This window comes from Drosophila obscura, unplaced genomic scaffold (genome assembly GCF_018151105.1).
Source record: "Drosophila obscura isolate BZ-5 IFL unplaced genomic scaffold, ASM1815110v1 contig_186, whole genome shotgun sequence".
Lineage (NCBI taxonomy): Eukaryota > Metazoa > Arthropoda > Insecta > Diptera > Drosophilidae > Drosophila > Drosophila obscura.
In genome coordinates, this window is record NW_024542774.1 from 9,307,614 (window position 1) to 9,327,094 (window position 19,481).

General features: G+C 50.2%; 9 protein-coding genes across 9 annotated transcripts; 5 read left to right on the forward strand and 4 right to left on the reverse strand.

The window, feature by feature from the left end:
- Positions 1–427: 427 nt before the first annotated feature.
- LOC111080755 (chorion protein S38) lies at positions 428–814 on the reverse strand. The gene has a single exon (XM_022376562.2). The coding sequence runs from the start codon at positions 812–814 to the stop codon at positions 428–430; it is 387 nt and encodes a 128-aa protein (XP_022232254.2).
- Positions 815–1,568: 754 nt separating this feature from the next.
- LOC111080754 (zinc finger protein 2) lies at positions 1,569–3,835 on the forward strand. Its single transcript, XM_022376561.2, has 5 exons — positions 1,569–1,654; positions 1,716–2,352; positions 2,413–2,802; positions 2,869–3,424; positions 3,492–3,835. The coding sequence occupies exons 1-5, from the start codon at positions 1,648–1,650 to the stop codon at positions 3,543–3,545; spliced, it is 1,644 nt and encodes a 547-aa protein (XP_022232253.2). The 5' UTR covers positions 1,569–1,647; the 3' UTR covers positions 3,546–3,835.
- Positions 3,655–4,550, reverse strand: LOC111080756 (geminin). The gene has a single exon (XM_022376563.2). The coding sequence runs from the start codon at positions 4,422–4,424 to the stop codon at positions 3,852–3,854; it is 573 nt and encodes a 190-aa protein (XP_022232255.1). The 5' UTR covers positions 4,425–4,550; the 3' UTR covers positions 3,655–3,851.
- Positions 4,551–4,643: 93 nt separating this feature from the next.
- LOC111080751 lies at positions 4,644–7,739 on the forward strand. The gene has a single exon (XM_022376559.2). The coding sequence runs from the start codon at positions 4,806–4,808 to the stop codon at positions 7,281–7,283; it is 2,478 nt and encodes an 825-aa protein (XP_022232251.2). The 5' UTR covers positions 4,644–4,805; the 3' UTR covers positions 7,284–7,739.
- Positions 7,740–8,100: 361 nt separating this feature from the next.
- On the reverse strand, positions 8,101–9,455 carry LOC111080752 (DNA polymerase interacting tetratricopeptide repeat-containing, protein of 47 kDa). Its single transcript, XM_022376560.2, has 2 exons — positions 8,770–9,455; positions 8,101–8,708 (listed from the first exon to the last, which is right to left on the reverse strand). Exons 1-2 carry the CDS (start codon positions 9,391–9,393, stop codon positions 8,148–8,150), a joined length of 1,185 nt encoding a protein of 394 aa, XP_022232252.2. The 5' UTR covers positions 9,394–9,455; the 3' UTR covers positions 8,101–8,147.
- Positions 9,456–9,857: 402 nt separating this feature from the next.
- Positions 9,858–11,048, forward strand: LOC111080745 (nascent polypeptide-associated complex subunit alpha). The gene is made up of 2 exons (XM_022376544.2): positions 9,858–9,960; positions 10,230–11,048. Exon 2 carries the CDS (start codon positions 10,236–10,238, stop codon positions 10,881–10,883), a length of 648 nt encoding a protein of 215 aa, XP_022232236.2. The 5' UTR covers positions 9,858–9,960; positions 10,230–10,235; the 3' UTR covers positions 10,884–11,048.
- Positions 11,029–13,167, reverse strand: LOC111080744 (diacylglycerol kinase epsilon). Its single transcript, XM_022376543.2, has 4 exons — positions 12,887–13,167; positions 11,819–12,826; positions 11,446–11,763; positions 11,029–11,389 (listed from the first exon to the last, which is right to left on the reverse strand). Exons 1-4 carry the CDS (start codon positions 13,049–13,051, stop codon positions 11,264–11,266), a joined length of 1,617 nt encoding a protein of 538 aa, XP_022232235.2. The 5' UTR covers positions 13,052–13,167; the 3' UTR covers positions 11,029–11,263.
- A 246-nt stretch (positions 13,168–13,413) lies between these two features.
- Positions 13,414–16,542, forward strand: LOC111080742 (25S rRNA (cytosine-C(5))-methyltransferase nop2). Its single transcript, XM_022376541.2, has 3 exons — positions 13,414–13,603; positions 13,664–14,625; positions 14,699–16,542. The coding sequence occupies exons 1-3, from the start codon at positions 13,507–13,509 to the stop codon at positions 16,286–16,288; spliced, it is 2,649 nt and encodes an 882-aa protein (XP_022232233.2). The 5' UTR covers positions 13,414–13,506; the 3' UTR covers positions 16,289–16,542.
- Positions 16,543–16,708: 166 nt separating this feature from the next.
- LOC111080743 (neprilysin-4) lies at positions 16,709–18,794 on the forward strand. The gene has a single exon (XM_022376542.2). It carries the CDS (start codon positions 16,754–16,756, stop codon positions 18,686–18,688), a length of 1,935 nt encoding a protein of 644 aa, XP_022232234.2. The 5' UTR covers positions 16,709–16,753; the 3' UTR covers positions 18,689–18,794.
- Positions 18,795–19,481: the final 687 nt, after the last annotated feature.

Consider the following 19,481-nt stretch of genomic DNA (forward strand, 5'->3'; position numbering starts at 1 on the left):
TAAAATGCGCTGCTGCTCGTATCGCCACTTGGCTTGCAGCTGTGTATTAATGTGTGTCGCCTGCCGAGCGCTGTCCTTCAACCGTTCGAGTACCATTCCCATTCCCATTCCCAATCCCATTCAATTGCAATTGCGCATACGTCCTGTGGGCTGGCAGGATGGTTGCGTTGGAGTTGTGGCACAGCAGCGAACACTCAGCAACGCCTTTCAATTTGCTCACAAAGGCCATCATTAGGCACCATCATTATGCACATCGAGATGCGCTTATTGGAATCCTTCCGAGGTTGTCCCTTTCACTTTTCAATCATCAGGCAGCTGAATACAGCTGAATGAATGAATACAGGTCTTACAGATTCTTAAGTGTAGGTTCTCTTTTTTACATTTTAATCTAACTTTATTCGCAGTTCGTAATCTTAATTATAAATTGCTAAAATTTAAGCTTGCTTATGTACTTATTTTTGCCATGATGTCCGTGTCCATGACCATGGCCGTGTCCGCTTCCGCCGGCACCACCGACAAGCACCGGCTTGACCACAATCACGGGCTTCACGATGACGGGCTTAACAAAAACGGGCTTTGGCTTCACAAACTTGGAAGATAGGCCCGCCAGAAGCTGCTTAGGATCGGAAATGAAGGCGGGCTTCGGCTTGATAAGCTTCGATGACAGAGTCGATAGAAGTTGGCTTGGATCCGGTAGGTTGATCGGCTTCAGGGCGACTTCTTTGGACTTGCCGAGCGTGGGCGTGGCCAGGACACAGACCGTCAGACAGACTGCCGTGGCCAGGAGCAGCAGATAACTCTTGAGTGGATCCATTGTGAGTGTGGAGGCCACAGAATGTCGCCATCTATTTATTGTGGGTGATGCGCGGCCACCGAAGCTCATTGGCATGCACCACGGGCTGCCCGATCTCTGCGAGCTTTTATTCAAATTTAATTCGATCGATCAAGGCTCTGCAACCAGTCGCCACGCGGAAGGTGGCAGGCAGGCAGGTGGCGGCACGCCTGGCGGTATTCCGTGTGCTTGTTGTTGCTGCATCGTCGCAAGAATTCCCCATGTGTAAGTTGAATTCACAATTATGCGGCAGGGCAGGGTTTTCCTAGTCGTAATTCTGCCCAACTTTTATTCATGATCGCTCCAAAGCAGACAGCCATTGCTCACTTGATCCGAGTTGGCATTCAGAAGGCGACTCGCCAGATCCAAATCAGGTATGACGCGTCTGTAGATCTCCCGCACTCGCATGCTTAATGTGTTTTCGCAAGAGTTGACATAATTTCTGGTTTTGTTGTTCTGCCCACAGACCAGACTGAAGGCGGAAATCCAAGTTTCCAATGTTTTTTTAAGCCGCACAAATGTTTTCCATGTTCCGCGTATATATCAAGAACCAAAACAATTAAATTGAATTGGTTTTAAAATGCAGAAATTAAATAACAATTTGACTCCGATTGGTTTCTTAATTTAACCCGCTTCCTATCGATATGATGATTGTATAAATCGATAGCAGCACGGTATATTTACAGTATTTCGGAATATATACGGTATATTTTCGAGGGTCACATGGGGTATTTTTCCTAAAAGTCCGCGGTCACACTAACACCTGGATTGTAAATAATTTTATTTTTTTGTTTTAAATTGCTCGAAATAATGCCATGTCGTGTAAGTATGAACTGTCATAGTCTCATGGCACCAACAGTACAGTTCCATTTCTTCCATTCAGCCTCCATCAAGCGTGGTAAACCAGCTACCGATACCTCCATGCACGTGGACGACAATAATGTCCAGGAGTCCGTGCTATATTGCAACATTTGTAGGAATTTATACGAGAACGAAGAGGCATACGAGGAGGACCATCACAGTGGCACCTGCCTCAGCGGCAGGGAATCCATAGACGAGATGGATTTGGTCGAGCAGGAGGAAATAGTGGAAGCAGATGTGCCGCTCTGGGACGTGATAGATGACGATGACGATGCAGCACCACAGCAAGCCGATACAGAGTCGGAACGTTACTTTTGCTTTGATTGCCACATCATATACGACAGCCACAGCAGTGCCGAAAACCATGTGTGCCCACCAGAAGGGGCTGGCAATGGAGCCAGCCAAAGGTCGGCCATGCCCAAGCAACCCGTCCGGCGCAAAGCTCTTGGCGCCGGAGCAACGGCAGACATTAACGGAGATAGCCCCAAATTTATTTGTAAAATTTGCAATACCATTTTCACCTCGGAAAAGAGTCTCAAGTTCCACAAGCGCATACACGACGAGCGCAAGCCCAAGCGCATTAAGGATGCCCTTCCTGTGGGCGCCCATCAGGAATATAGCGAACTGGATCTGTTCTACTGCGAGATCTGTCAAAGAGAGTAGGTGCCACCGATAAGCCAGATAACGAGTGTTTCCCTCACAGTGCCATCCTGTTTCAGGTTCGACTACGGCCTCAAGACGATTCACCAGAAGATGCACGTGGAGGCCCCAAACAAGTTTGTGTGCGGCACTTGCAATCGCCAGTTCGAAAACCCCACCAACTACCGGATGCATTTGAAGATGCATGAGAAGAAACAAGCGGAGCCTACTGCTTCAATGTCGAAAAAGGGGCCCGTCGACAAGAGTAAAGCACAATTTCCATGCCAGTACTGCGATAAGGTATTCTACCGGCCATTCGAGAAGGTCAAACACGAACGTGTGCACACAGGAGAGAAGCCCTACGCCTGCGAGGCTTGCGGCAAAACATTTCGCGTCTCATACTCTCTCACCCTGCATCTGCGCTCCCACACAGACATTCGCCCCTACGTGTGCACTGTCTGCAATAAGCGGTGAGTGCCAAAGTAACGCAATCAAAGAGCTCATAATAATAATAATACATTGTCCTTTCGCTGTAGCTTTAAATTGCAGTCAAATTACGCTCATCACCTCCTCATCCATGGCGCGGAGCGTCAGTTTTCCTGTGATATATGCTCCAAGTCCTTCCGCACATCTGTGCAGTTGAACGGCCATAAGAATTCGCACACCAAGCCATTCGAGTGTGAGATTTGCAATCGTCCCTTCTCCACGATGTATGGCGTCAACAATCACATGAAGACACACAAGCGCGATAAAGGCAGCAAAAGTACAACCGTGATTGTTTCGGCTGAAAACGAAGACGACTCGGTCAAGATTCTTGCTGGTGGCAAGTGCTCCTGCAGTGAATGCGGGGCAGAGTACTCGCGCATGTATGCGCTGCGGCAGCACTTTAAATCGGCTCACGGCAAGGTATTGGGTGCTAAAGCAAACAAGAATGAGCAATCCACCGTTAAGGAGTCCAATGTGGCCGAGTCGGACGACTCTGAGGCAGCCATACGCAAAGCAGCAGCAGAGGCCGATGCTGCATACATGAATGCGGTGGTGAACGATGTGGACGTCAGTGGTAGCGTGCCCACCTACCAGGAGGCTGTTGAGGTAAGTACAGCTGTGTCCAAATTGTAATTTCCCAATCACTAACAAGTTGTGTCATCCTCCCTACCAGTTCGATGTGGACAACTTCAACGGCGAGGAAATAATCAGTGATTGGCTGAAATAGGAGCATTTAGGTGGCTTAAAAACTAAAAACTGTATATGTATTTTCCTATTGAATAAACATTGAAATATTCGTTTATTTGGCAATTGTTACAGTCAACCGCACGGGTTCAGATTAGCAGATAACTTTTATTGGGAACATCATAACTGGCGATTAACAGGTAAAAATATTGCTGGCATTCACTGAGACCAGTCCGTTGGGTTTGGGTACATACAGGGATAAATTATAAAATGAAGGAATTGTGTAACTACAACTAATGGTATAATTTTAAATAAACAAAACACGTGAGCATGGATGGGGGCAGGGCATTTACTTCTGAGCGGCCTTTTCTTGCTCGTCCTCCTCCACCTCGCTGGTGTCCTCGTCACAGATTTCCTTGAGCACCTCCACCAGATTCTTAGCCTCGTCTAGTTCCTGCCGCATCGTGTCCATCTCCTCCTCCAGTCCTTCGATGCGTTCGTGCAGATGTCGGTTCTCCGTCAGCGAGTCCTCCAAAGCAACCCGCCGCTGTTCGGCCAACAATTTGTAGTAGTTCTCCCCGGGCTCACACTCGCTGGTGAGATCGTCTGCTGTGATGGGTTTGTCAGCGTCGTTCTGCGGCTTCTCCTGAGCCTCAGTCTGTGTATCGGCATCCTTCGTCGATGTTGCAGCGGTTGCCGTGTCCACGCATTTGCGTTTGCCGTATTTGGTACTGGGCGTAACTGGGACGCCGGCCTTCAAGCGACTCAGTTGATCCACGATGGAGGCGCGTCCCGACAGATTCTCCTTATCGTTGACGTTGCCGTGCAGCGGCTTCAATGTCTTGCGTTGTTGCTTCAGATGCTCCTGCTGCTCGGCCTCGCTTTCGACTTGGATGTAGACTCTGGCAGCTCCCGTAGACATCTTCAATGCTGTTCGTTATACTTATTTGATAATGTTCAAGCGAGCGCGTCTGCTATTTGCTTGCTGTTATGTTTACGCATTTATTTTCTCCGCCAAATCTCACGTTGTAATGGCCGCCAAAAATGCTGAAGCTAGGGATGCACGAATGCGTATCGATATGTGCTCTGAAAAAATCGCATGAAAATATCGATATTGATATTTGCCTATTGTACTGCCGATATATCCATATACATCCTTCGGACTCCGCCCATTCGAAAAAAAACATGTAAATCTGCAAATAGCGTAATTAAATCGTTCACCTTTTTATTTCCACTCGACGCACACCCACCCGCACAACATCATCCTGCGCCCATAGCACAGAACAGTCGAACGGCGGCCAAGATGGACCACAACGAGATTTCCATGTGCATGGACGTCAAGCTGGATACACACGATAAGCGCGCAATGGCGCTGCGCTTTAAGACGTGGACTCGATGCCAAGTGAAAATCGAAGCCATCAAGTGTGTGCCCTGCTTCCTGCGACTCACATTTCAAGGATCTGCGGAGGCAGAGGAGCCGCCGCCAACATCTTCCAAGGCGCTGAGTGTCTCGGTAAATGTGCCCGGGGTCAGCATGAGCTTGGCCACATCACGGACCAAGCAGCACTCGTACGGGCTGTTTTGGACCCAAAATCGGCGCGAGTGCTTCATTTACTTTGCCCTGGAAACGGAGATGTCCTGTCGGCGCCACATGAAGTGGATGAAGAAGTCCATCAAGAATCTGGAGCTGTATAGACAGGTTTTTCTGGAGCAGCGCCGCCTAAGTAGAGGACCTGGCGCGCTGGGGCCTCTGCCGAATCTGCCAGATACTTTGGACATCAGCCATTTCTCGGCGCGTGTCTCGCAGATCTATGAGGAAATCTTTGACGGCAGCCGAATATCGCGCGCCTCCATTGCCTCGGGCATATATGAGGAGATGAAACCAGCTGTAATGGAGACGCCTTCGCCGCCTCCCCTACCCACACATCCATATCGTAAACGCATTAACACCTTTGAGTGCTCTCCATTGGGCGATATTCCTCGATCCTGCACCAATCCCGAGGTGGAGCTGGCCAAGAAGAAGAAATACAAGAATATGCTGGATAACTTCTTCGGGAGCACGCGTCAGAAGCGCTCGGGCAGTATTAGTGAGCCCGTCCAGCAGCCGAAGGACGACCAGCTGCCCCTCTACGAGAACGCACCGACTCCAGAGATGGCTCTGCCCTTGAAGCGCACGTCGCAGCTGAACAAATCGCAGCGTAATAGCTTCTCAAGTCCCGACCTGTCCAAGCTCAACTTTCTGGACACCTTTGGGGAGGACATTTTCACGCAAAGCCACGAGTCGAGCGTTGAGCTGAACATCAGCCTGGATGACTCGGCCATTGAACCAATCTCACGGGATCAGTTGGTTGCCCAGATCACGAGGCAGCTAAGCAAGTCCGGCTCCCTGGAGAGCTTAAATGTATCGGAGCAGCTGCCGAATAACTTTAACTTTTCCGCATGTAATTCATCGACCATTAATCTGATCGGCTCCCATGGTGCAGTGCCGCACAGCAATCAGGTGAAGAGAAATAAGATTCTGGTGGACGATCTGACCGGATACTGTGTGATGGCGCCCATTGTGAAGATTGTAGAAAAGGAGGTGCTGCCGCAGCCAACTGGAAGCACCGCCTCCACTTCGTCTGGATATTCTACAGGCTCTTACTGTTCCTCCACCAGCAGCTGCAACACGGAGGACCAACCCACCAAGACATTGGTAGCGCCCGCTGCCAATGAGAGTGACATTTACGAGGCCATGCATGGCAGCTCCTTGAACAGCACCACAGCAGCAGCTGCGTCCGGTTTTGCCGAGCATTTGTATGAGAATCTCTTGGCTGTCAAGGCCGCCCAGGAGCTGGAGGCGCAACCTCACGGCATGGGCCTCAGCACCAGCACACCCACCGAATCTCCTTTGCCGGCCTTGCCGCAAAAGGGTACGCCCAAGGAGAAGCACAGCTATCAGGAGGAGGAGGAGGAGGACTACTACCAGACGCCCAGGAAGTCCATCATAAGCGTAGACGACAAGGTGCCCTCCTACTATCCAAACAGTTGCGATACTCTCAAATCCAAGCGACGAAGTCCCACCGAACATGGACCAAGTCTGAGGCACCTCGTTAGTTCCAAGCTGCGCCGCGAACGCAAGGAGAATCTCTATATATCGTCGCCACAGCAAATCATCGAGCAGCGACAGAAGACCAACAACCCATCCGCATCAGCAGCATCATCAGCAACAGCATCATCAACCACCAAGACTAAAATCTCAACGAAGAAGACTGCCGCCCACAAGATCTCCGAGGGTGTCTATGCCGTGACTCATCCGGTCAAGCGCCCCAATAGCACAAACAGCAACCACCACAATAACAATAATATCGAAGGAATAGAGGAGGAGCTCTTGCACCTAACCATGCTCAAGAATATTGATTTCAAATTCGATGACGGGCAGGCCACTGAGGAGAAATCGCAGACACAGCCAAGATGCCCCACCATGAACGGGAGCATTGTCCAGTCAAAGCTGGAGGATGAGTACGAGAACCACTATCAGGCGGCCGAGCAGGCAACACGGTTGCTCCAGAAGTATGCCACGCTGGCGAAGTTTGGCAATTCCCCGAGCAAGAGCAAGCCAGTGGCCCATCTGCAGCTGCCCATGACTCAGTCGGTGGCCACGTCCCATGAACTCCAACCGTCTGGGGGCAGCATGAAAAAGTTTGCCTCGCTGCCCCGCTTCAAGAGAATTGACTTTTCGCCGCTGAAAATGCGTCTGAACAATGTCTTGCAGCGGAATTCTCCGTCGCCGCAGCCGTAGGAGTTATAATTTTAGCAAGGACGGATTTCGCAGGGACACCTACTGAAAGCACGCCTTTTAATTGTTTTAAGTATCGCTTAATTTATGTTATAGATTCTCTTGTGATTGTGATCTCTCCAGCTGTTTGTGTTGTTTAATGATGAGAGCTGATTTCATCAGCTTCATATTATTTTATCCATGTATGTAATACGCTTTCCAACGATGCACTTAGTCTCTATATAGCCTTATATGTTGATCCAGCTTTGTCATAAGTACTCTAAACGAATCATATCCAGTTCCATTTAAGGAGCGCTCCTAGTATTACTGTTGTGAATTGAATTGAATTGAATTGATGATGAACGTCGTCTCTACCCTACCCTCTACCCTACGATTTATACATACCCACACGAATATGCTCAATTATGGAAAATTTACAGAAACGCTTTTATAAGAATTATACAAAATCGATATTGTTGACTCATTTAGGCGCCTCGTTGTTGAAAAGAAAACCAAATTAAGTTAAACAAGTTTTAATTCTATGTAATAACCTAATCATAAAATGTAACATTATACTCGGCTCATCACGCCTCGCCCCCAGATATTTAGGGGCGGTGTGTGTGTGGCTGGAACTACGCTTTTTGGCTTCGCATAACATATCAAAAACTGATTAGTCCCATTAACTAAAATGCTTCTATAGCCCCACCAAAGCTCAATTGTACCGTGACTAAGATGTAAGCTTAATAAAAAGTATTTGCTGCAAACGAAATAAAAATTTACAAAGTATGCAATTTTAATCGGACTCCAGTCGGAGCCGGCCAGTGGAACAGAAAAACCAAAATAGTCGTTTGATTTGTCAATAATGGAACCATTTATTTCGTCATAGCCTCAACTGTAGACCATCGGCCGTCGTTGCTCATGTAAAAACTCCTGTTCAACCCGCGAGTCCTTGGGCACCACATAGAAGAGCAGGGCTCCGCCAGAGACAAAGAAGCCCTTCTCATTGATAATCGCGCTTAGCGATTTCTCGAGTTCCACCTTGTGGACACAGGCCGCCTTGCGGTTCTCGTAGTACACATTCACATTTCCCAGTCGGTAGTTCTGCGACTTGTCGCAGGGCAGTGGCTCGGCAAATAGCGTCGTAAGGCAATCCATCATGGTGGCGGTCTCCGGCAGCTGCTGCTGGAAATCGCTGAAGAGGAACTCTGGGTAGGAAAAGGCAGCCGGCCAGATTAGAGTGCTGCCATCGTCGTCAAGGTGCACTGGGTGGTCCTCTAGTGGTAGGAACTTGGGACGCAGCAAATCCTCGGTAATGTTGGCCTTTTTTCCTACCTTCTGATCGTCAAATTTGATGGCACGGTGCTCAATGGCGTCGCGCAGCTTTTGGAATCGGGTCAGACGACGCTTGGACTCGGCAGCCTCTTTGCGCTGATTGCGTTCCGTTTCCAGCTGAAAGGAACAAAAGAGCTTGTAGGGAAAACATTCGCGACATTATCCTCATCACAGTCACCTTCTTCATCTTGTTTTTGTGCAGCAGCGCCTTGGCCTCCTTGTGGTCGACATCCACCTCCAGCAGCTCCTCGCACATCTGCGTGCACACGTCAAACTGATTCAGCTCATAAGCACACTGGGCGGCCCTCCAGCGAGCCTTTGTGTAGTCCGGCTTGAAGAATAAGGCGCGTTGAGCATCGCTCAGGGAGGATCTGTAGTTCTTGATGAAATAGTGGGCCGCCGAGCGATTATTATACAGCACGGCCAAAACATCGGGATTGTCTGTCTTCGACTTGATGCCCTCGCTGAAGCTGTAGACGGCCATGCGGAATTTCTTGTGCTTCATATAGAAGTTCCCATCTTCCTTGTAATTGAGAGCCAGCTCGTCGCGTGTATTCTCCTCGGGATCGTACTTGAGCTTCTGCAGCCCCTCGAACATGGGATGGACATCGTCGCCAGGCTGTGGCGCTTTCTTCATAAAGAACGGGTGCTTGTCCATTTCCTCCTGCCATCGATCCTCGGGCCAGCCCTCCTCATAGCGCTTATGCTCCAGCCCTTCGATGAAGGCATCCAGCTCGGCATCTAGCTTTGCGGCCAGTTCCAGACGTTCCTCATCCGTCCAATTCTTTTGTGCTGCATCCATTCTGGCTCAGAACAAAAATAATAACAACGAATCGCACATGCGATATCAAATACCGCCCGACCCTAGAAATATACCAAAATATACCTTTTCATTATCGAAATATACCGTAAATATACTGACGGACACGACAAGATGCGTTGATATTCCTCGATTTTAATATTCGGTTTAATATGACTAGCAGTTTTATACAATTCTGTACAAAATTGGCTAATTTTCATTGGATAATTTACATAATGAGGTTCAAACAAAAACGGCCAAAGCTCTTTTTTTCCATTTCGTTTTGGGTAACAAAATTAGCGAGACATCGCACAAAAGTATCGTATAAGACGTGCAAGTATTTTCATTATCAAAACTAGTGGGTATATCTCATCCAACGTTGTGAAACCAAAGGAAAAATAGTGTTCATTTGTCCTAAGAAGTAGAGTAGAGGATGATATAATCTACAAAATTAATAGTTCGCCGGCTCAAAAACTATCACCCACAAATATATTATCATTTATATCGATATATTGGTCCATCTCTTTTCACGAATAACTGCGGTTCGCGTTTCCTGCAATTTTTCCAAAGGTAAATAATTCCTTATTTTAAGAAGCCATCCCGCCTTAAATCTAATATTTTCATGCAAAATACTGTAGCCAACAGTACAAACAGTCAGTAGATGGAACTATTTTTGCCTCGGCAAGATGTTTAAACGTAGAATTATTCATAAAAAAATCAATGAAAATGGCCCCCAGCTGGGGATTTTCTGCCGGCACCAGATGCTGGGCTAGACCGTAGTTAAAGTGATTAGTTTTATAATGCATTGACTAATAGATGAATGATTTGATTTTTTACAGATAAAAATGCCAGAACTCACTGAAATCAAGAACGAAGCTCCCTCCACCTCCGCCGTGGCCAAGGTCGAGGATGTGCGCGTCGAGGATGACGGCAGCGACAGCGACTCCGATGGAATGCCCGGCTTGGAGGAGACTGGCGCAGGCACCACCCAGCTGGGTGGCGGAGCCACTGGCTTGCCCATCGATCTGGTGTCCAAGGCCAAGCAGTCGCGCGGCGAGAAGAAGGCGAGGAAGATCATGCTCAAGCTGGGCCTGAAGCAGATCCAGGGCGTCAACCGTGTCACCATCCGCAAGTCGAAGAACATTCTGTTCGTGATCAACAACCCGGATGTGTACAAGAATCCCCACAGCGACACCTACATCGTGTTCGGTGAGGCCAAGATTGAGGATCTGTCCCAGCAGGCTCAGGTCGCCGCCGCCGAGAAGTTCAAGGCCCCAGAGGCTGCCGGTGCCGTCGACAGCGTTGGTGCTACCACATCGGTGGCTCCGATTGCCGAGGAAGATGAGGAGGAGGTCGACGAGACTGGCGTCGATGAGAAGGACATTGAGCTGGTCATAACGCAGGCGAATACGACGCGAGCGAAGGCCATCAAGGCGCTGAAGAACAACAGCAACGACATAGTCAATGCCATCATGGAGCTCACCATGCTCTAGACATCGGTCCACGTGCCGCAGAAACTATGATTTCGTTGCTTACCCGCCCTTTCGATAACTACTGACCCAACTGCTATGCATGCCCCAAGCGAAGGCATGGCACCAGTCAACATTTAAATATATTCAAAGCATTATTAATCAAGAATAAAGTGGAATTCTTTCAGACGCGATTCCTGTTTATTGTGGGACTAGCATTGGACTTCACCAAATACGGGGAGCGCCTTCAAATGCAATTGCAACTTTTTAACTTAAAACAAATTCGAAAGTTAACTATGTAGAATGCTGCTTCGAGTCCAGTACATTCATTATAAGTAAATAAGTACATTAGAAGAGATTATGGTGACTGGCACATTGTGGATTAGTCGACGAGGGGTCAAGTATTAAGCGGATGTTGGATCCAGCTTGAGGACACGAGCCTGGCTGCGTGCCTGCATTCGTATGTCGGCCGGACCCTGCATCCAGGGCTCTCCATCTGTCTGCATCGGAACGGTTTCCTTTACTTGCAACTAAGAGCAAAGGATGATACAAATACAGAACTCCGAGCCATGACTTTGGAACTTACCCTAATCTGCTTGGCTTGGCCAATCCGCACTGGTTTGCTTATTTTGCACTGCAGCTGGGCAATGTGAAAGGACGAGACGATGCCAAACACTTCCATCATACCGTCGGATATGGAGTTGACGATTCGTGCATTGCCATCGGAATTGCTCAGCTCGCACAGCTTGCAGCCAGCGCCCCAGGAGTCTATGTTGAGAAAGACCAGCGCCTGCAGTTCCGGCAGTTGGATCGGTTTGTTGTCCAGGTACAAGGTGAGTTTTTCCTCAATGCGCTCGCAGCCCGGTTGCATTACCTGCTGCGTGCCAAATGTAAAGTACAGCAGCTGCAAAGGATGGGTTGAGATATCTCTTGAACCTGGTCACTTCTTTGAAAGCTACCTTATTGAAAATGCGGCTGCTGAGCAGATAAAAACGAGATTCGCGCGTCTTGTGGAAGTTGTAGGTGATGTACGCGTCCACACCCACGCTGAAGTAGTTATACACGTGTATGGTCTTTGTGGGATGTCTTTGAATGGGCAGGCGGTAGTGCAGTTTCTCGATTTGCAGGTCATAGCGATCCAGGTTGACGGAGCGGGCGCGTCGAATGTTGCGCAGGATCTGCACGGGGTCCAGAACAGTGGGTGGCTCCGCTCCCCAGCCAAGCACTCGCGACAAATCGTTGCCAGTGCCCAGCGGCATGATGGCCACCGAGGGCTGGGGCTTTATGTTCAAAGCGTAGATGGTGTTCATCACCCAGCCAATGGTCCCATCTCCGCCGGCCACCAGTATGCGACAGGGGCGGGGACTAGCCTTAGCAGCCCATTGCAGAGCGTCCTGGGGTCCGCGGGAGCCGAGCTCCATGACCTGCATAGGATGCAGATAGCCACGCAGCAGGGACAAAACATCCGCACCCGTACTGCTGCCAGACTTTGTGTTGGCTATCACAATCAACGGCTCCCAGTTTTCTATATCGGGCGGCGTTATACTGGCCAGGTGCAGTCGCATCGAGTCGCGAGTGCGCGCGGCCACAAAGCTGTAGGGCGGGAAAATCATGTCCTTGAACTCCCCAAAGTCACACTCGGCCTTGACATCGATGTCCTTGTAGCAGTCATCGTGGTAGCAGCGCTGGCACCAGGCACAGCGCCATCCATACAGTCCCGGATCAGTGCTGGCATGATGATCCACTTCGACGCCACAGTTGGAGCAGTTGATTCCCATCGGCAGATTGCCATGGACCCATAAATGACGCACTGAGGTCTCGTTGCGCAACCATTTGTCTTTGCATCGATATCCCCTGTCCGCCTGGCGCTGGCATACCGGCGTTGCATGTGTGCAAAGGCCGCAGCAGTCGCAGAAGAGTCCAGCCGAGGGTGTTAGCAAAATTTCGCACACATTACAGAAGCAGGCCTGGGGAGAAAATATCAGTGTGATTGGGTGTTGCTGCTGGCAACAAGTGAGTATACGCACCTGCTCGATTATTTTTATTGATTTCCAGCTGTGGCGTGATTTTCCCGACAATACGACAATACCACCTTCGGCCAGAATACTGCGACAGAAGGCAAAGAGCACGACCAGAGCCAGCAACGAGCCAATGAGCGCCTCCACGCTCAGCTCAATGGCGGCAATGTCCATGGTGCGTGCACAAGATCCTCTAATTATGCCAAATAATTTCAATATTCGTCATTTTCACAATTTGTTTGCTTTCTTTCAGCCAACATCCCGATTACCGACTGCTAATTACCGGACAGTGCTGGAGAACGATCTTGTTAGCAGACAGCTGAGACGTCAGTGTTCTTAATCTGGCTATTAACGCTAGATTCTAATGCCAGATTAAGTACATTTGTTTACAGTCCGAACGAGTAATTAACAATTTAATTGATAACATTATTTTGTATCAATACATCACACTGTTGATAGTTAATAGTCTTGTCAGCGGCTTCTAGCGGTTTTGACCAACAGGTCGGTTCCCTCTGTTGTAGTGTTGCAAAGCGCTCGCTGTCTTTTGAGCGGCGCACGTGGAGCAAAATCAAAGTGCTCACGTTTTTATTTAGCTTCTGCTCAAAAATTAAATAAATTTAGTTAGAAGCATGGGTCGCAAGGCTGAGTTCGATGAGAAACCGAAGAAGGGACCTGGCCGCAAGGCGCGCAAACAGGGAGCACCCGTATTCCGCAAGCAATCTTTTGGTAAGTTCAGATCAAATGCGGCACTGAACAATTTTCTTACTTGAATATTGTATGGTGCAGCTCCCCAGGAAGAGGAGGACAAAAAGCTGTCCCACCGGCAGAAGCAGCGTTTCGTCAAGCGGGAACAGAAGAAGGTCGTGCAAAAGGCCAAGATACAGGAGAAGCGAGCAAAGGGACAGCAAAAGCAACTGGCTCAAAGACAAAAGAAATACAACAGCGACAGCGAGCCTGAGCCCGAGGATGAGGTGGAGCCCCAAGATGCATCCTCAGATGAGGAGGTTCCACAGCTTGTGCCAGCGGGCAAACCACAAAAAGGCTTTACAGATGAAAATGACGATTGGCTAAAGCCAAAGAAGCAGCAGAAACAGAAAAAGGTGCCACAGCCAGAGCCGGATTCAGAGGAGGAGTTGGAGGAGGACTCTGATGCTGAGCTGGAGGCGGAAGATGACTCAGACGCGGAATTGGCCGAAGAGCAGGATGGTGAAGACGTTTCCGACGACGACGACGACGAAGCTCAGGTTGGCAAGCTGGCAGATCTGTCCGACGACGATGATGATGAGGCCAACTCTGACGATGACTTCGATATATCTGGCGATGAAGGCGCCCAAGCAGGCAGTGGTAGTGATGATGACGACGACGAGAGTGATGATGCTGACGATGACAAGCTGCCCATTGAACGCGCAAATAAAAAGCTGAAGAAACGCGAGGCCAAAGAAGCCCAGGAGGCAGAGGAGGAAATGCAGATGACAGTGGACCATCAGGATGTGTTTCAGCTGCCGACCGAAGAGGAAGAGGCCGAGAAGGACATCACCTTGCAGGACGTGCAGCAGCGCATCAAGGACATCACCCTGGTGCTGTCCGACTTTAAGAAATACCGTCAGGCAGATCGTTCCCGCAGCGAGTACATCGATCGGCTGCGCCAGGATCTTTGCCTGTACTACAGCTACAATGATTTCCTAATGGAGAAGCTCATGGATATGTTCCCGCTGAGCGAGCTCATGGAATACCTAGAGTCATCAGAGGTAAGTCAGCAACCACCACCACACCGCAGAAGGTTCCATCCAACCAATTTAACCAATTTATTCTTCCCTCCAGGTGGCCCGTCCGCTGACAATCCGAACGAACACGCTGAAAATACGCCGTCGGCAGCTGGCCGGCGCCCTGATCAATCGTGGAGTCAATCTGGATCCCCTGGGCAAGTGGACCAAAGAGGGTTTGGTCATCTTCAACTCGCAGGTGCCGCTGGGTGCCACTCCGGAGTATTTGGGTGGTTATTACATGATCCAGGGCGCCTCCTCGATGCTGCCGGTGATGGCGCTGGCCCCGCAGGAGAACGAACGCATTCTGGACATGTGCTCGGCTCCGGGCGGCAAGGGCTCCCACATAGCGGCCGCCATGAAGAACTCTGGCGTGCTCTTCGCCAACGATTCCAACAGGGATCGCATCAAGGCCGTTGTGGCCAACTTCCATCGTCTGGGCGTTGTCAATTCCGTCGTCAGTTGCGAGGACGGCACCAAGTTCCGTAAAATAATGACTGGGTTCGATCGTGTCCTGCTGGATGCCCCCTGCACTGGAACCGGTGTCGTGTCCAAAGATCCCAGTGTGAAGACCACGAAATCGGATGTGGACGTGCAACGCTGCTACAATCTACAGCGCAAGCTTCTCCTCACCGCCATCGACTGTGTGGATGCCAAATCGTCCACAGGTGGCATCATTGTGTACTCCACCTGCTCCGTGCTGCCCGAGGAGAACGAGTGGGTCATCGACTATGCGCTGAAGAAGCGCAACGTTAAGCTGGTACCCACAGGACTGGACTTTGGCGTTGAGGGCTTCACCAAGTTCCGCCAGCATAGGTTCCATCCCAGCTTGAATCTGACCAAGCGCTACTATCCACACACCCACAACATGGACGGCTTCTACGTGGCCAAGCTGAAGAAGTTCTCCAACACGATACCCATAACCAAGGAGCAGCAGGAGGAGGACGAGAAGCAGCTCGATGAACCCATCGAGGGCGAGACCACAGCCGAAGCAGTGGCTGAGGAGGCGGCTGAGGATGCAGAAGAAAATGCGGATGAGAAGGCTCCTCGCAAGCTGCTGGGAAAGCGGGCCGGCAAGCCAAGCCTCACAGACATTGACCAGGATCTGAAGAAGAAGAAGCTCGAGGCAAACAAAAAGAAATATGTGGCCAAGGTGTTTGAGAAGCCTGTCAAGGTGGCCAAAACACCAAAGCCAGAGCAACCGGAGGACACAAACGGTGCGCCGAAGAAGTCCCAAAAGAAGGAGACAAACGGTGCACCAAAGGCCGGAAAGACAGAGCAGACCAATGGCAAGGGAAAACCATTGAAATCGGAGGCCGGTAAGAAATTTCCGTCTCAGTCCAATGGTAAGGCATCTCCCGGAAAGTCGGCTGCACCCAAGCCCGAAGCGAAAAAGTTCCAGCCAAAGGACAAGAAGGGCCAAGCCAATCAGCAGACAGCTAAGCCAGCAGCAAACGCCAAAGCCAACGCCAGACTGGCCAAGGCCCCGCGTATCGATGCTGACGATGTGCCCGTGCTGGAGGGCAAACCCATCAAAAGGCAAAACAACCTGAAGCAAAAGTCCAAGCAGATTGGACAGCTGAAGAAGTCCAAGACGGGTGCCAATCCAAATCCGAGAGCAGGCAACAAGCAAAAGTTTAAGAAGTGAACACGTTAAAAAACGAGATCCAAGTCGGTTAAGTAGTTGGTTAAGTGGTAAGCCTGATGCCCAGGCAAATGGTTGGGCGGGTAGGTGCCAGAGGCTGTCTCTGGATACGCCCCAAAACGATTATCTGTTTTATACTGAGAACTGTTTCTATTTCTTAGCTACGCATTGATGATTATGTACTAAAACTAAAACGTTGCTTGTAATTAAACGAACATATTCAATAAACGTTAAGCTCGGATTAATGTAATCAGAAAGCGGGTTTTATTTGCCACTGCAAGCATGCATCGATCTGGCGTTGAGCTTTAGCTTTTACTTGCCGATATTTACATTTGCAGCCCTAGTCCGGAGCTGCAGCTGGGCGTTACCCCCACAGCACCGCAGATAAAGCTGTCTGAGATCAGTCGAGCGTTGAGATAATCTTCAACTTCCAAACACACACATTTCACTGGCAAACGAGTAAACAACATGGAATGGCGCGTGCTGCTGTGTTCATTCCTTCTCCTGGGAATGGGGGGGTCTCCCATCCAAGCGGACGTGGACCAAAACACGCTGACGGCTCAGCAGATACACAAGAATCTGAATGGATCTCAAGATGCCTGCACGAACTTCTGGAACTATGCCTGCGGCAACTACTCAGCGGGCGCCGGCACCAAATATGTGGATAACTTTGAGCTGGTGGAGGATCTGTACGCCCAGGCCATGGTGGAGTTCATGGAGAGTGATCTGGAGTTCTTGGACAGTGATGTGCAGTTGGATGATAGGCCAGCGCTTCGATTGTTGGGCCAGATGCGAGCCTATTACAATGCCTGCACCAAGGATCCACAGATGGAGTGGCCGCTGGAAGATTTCCATTCGCTGGAGCCCAACGAGTGGGCGCTCGAAACGGCCAGGTTCCGTAGGCACGGATTGAATGGGGTTTTCCTGGACGAGCGCGTAGATGTGGCCATTAACGATTCGCTGCGTTCGGTGGTGCAGCTCAAGATGCCCGCTCCCAGTAGCAACTACAGCGAGCGGCGAGCCCTGCAGTTCCTCAAACTCAATCACTCTGGAAGCGAAGTAGAAATCTCCAGGCTGGTGGATCAGCTGCGGCACCTGGAAGCCAAGCACCGCCAAGAGGAGCCTCTGGTTCAGTCCTGGACACTGGCCGATCTCATGCAGAAAATACCACAGATCAACTGGCAAGTGTACTTCCATGAGCTGCTGTCGGGGCATCTGAACGGGCTGCTTTTCGAGGTCAGCGATGTGGACTACTTGCGGGAGCTTGGCCTGCTTTTGAGGAATACCAGTGGAGGCACCATTAATCTCTATCTGCGTTTGCGTCTCACCGTTCTGCTGCGGCAGTCGGAGCCGGCCAGGCGCAATCCCAAGACATGCATTCACCACATGCGGGCCCTGCTCCCCCTGGGCATGAACTACCTGTACAATCGGTATGTGTACAAGAACAGGAACTGGGTGGACACCATTCAGCTGCAGCAGATCTTCAATAGCCTGAAGGATATGTTCGGCCAGTACCTGGACGCCAATCGCCTGCAGCTAAGTCCAGCCCAACTGACGTATGTGAGGAGAAAGCTGTCGACCATGAAGCTCAGAGTGGGCCAACTGCCAGAGGAGACGTCCCCTGACTTCTATGACAGCCACTATGAAAGTGCCAATTTCTCGGCCTCCCATCATCTGGCAAATGTGCTCGAGGCCCTGAGCTTGCGCACCCGACTCCAGCACGAGGCTCTCCGGCTGCCACACTCCCGACTGGATCTGCGCCGCTACTATGTCAACGATGACGTGGTCAAGGCTCGTACCTCGCCCTTCTACGAGAACGAGCGGAACACGATCACTGTGCCGTTGGTCTTTATGCAGTGGCCCCTCTTCAATCACAGCCAGCACCCGGTTTTCCAGTACAGCTTGATGGGCGGTGTCCTGGCCCACGAGCTGAGCCACGCCTTCGAACAGGAGGGCATCCTCTTCGATGCCGATGGCAATGAGTCGCCAGTGGGATTGCAGATTCGCGAGACGAAGCCCTTCCAGAATGCCATCAAATGTGCGGCCCAAACGCCAGCCGTGTCGCTGAAGGAACGTCTGGCCGATCTCAATGGCCTCCAGCTAGCCTACGATACGTTTTTCGGCCTGGACCACAACTCGCAGCTCTTCAAATATCGTCCCTTTGTATTTGAGAGCGAATTCGGAGCACCGCAGCTGTTCCACCTGAGCTACGCGCAGTTCTTCTGCGGCATCCTGCCCCCGGTGCTCGGTCATGATAGGGACGATGTGCGTGTCAATGTGTGCGTTGGAAATTTACGTCAATTCGCGTTGGATTTTAAGTGTCCCCCCCAGCCAGCAGTGCAGTCGCCCCCCCTGTGTGAAATGTGGCGCCCGACAGCAGCATCTAATTTGGTTTCAGCTTAACTTTTCAAATCAATTAAAAGTAATACAATGTTGAGCGTTGCTCGACTCCGCGATGACATGTAAAATTTGTAAATTAAATAAAACTGCGTGATTATTTGATAATTAATTAGAGAACTGTGAAAGAAATTTGTGTGTTCCGATCCGACAGAGATTCCAGTCTCTCTCTCTCTCCCACTTTGCTGTCACAGTAATCTACTAGGGTATCAAATGTATTAATACGTACTTGGCAAATTGGACAAAACCCATTGAACGGCCCATTCCAATTTGATTGTCCATTGCATTTGACAGGTTATAGCTTTGCTGCAATCGCGACTGTCTGTGTCGATGTGTCATATGAATGCTAATGCCACACAAAATGCCGGTCTCAGTGGGAGCTTTTTTGCTCTCGCTCGGCCGTTGAGCGCCTCTTGCTCATGCTAGAACCACAGCAGGTAGGGACAACTCATTAGCCTGCAGCTTGTGGGACATGTTTAGGCACCCCGAAGAGCGGAATGAGCGCACCTTTAATAGTTCTACCATGCTCACGCTTTTGCAGCTCGCTCTCTTGTCTGGGAGCAAAGCTTCTCCAGCCATACATAGCGCCACAAGTTGTTGTGGGTGGGCCGGCCGCCAACGTTGTATCCTCTGCTCTGCCCAGTGTCTTGTCTGTTCGTGTCTGTCGCTCTCTCGCTTTTCTTTGCTTGCGTTGGGAAAGCTCTGTCTTCCATTCTCACTCTGGCCGCACTTTGGCGCTGTCTTTGGCCGCCATTGGCCGCAAGTGGTCGTCGTCGTCGTCGTCGGTAGTCGCTATTAT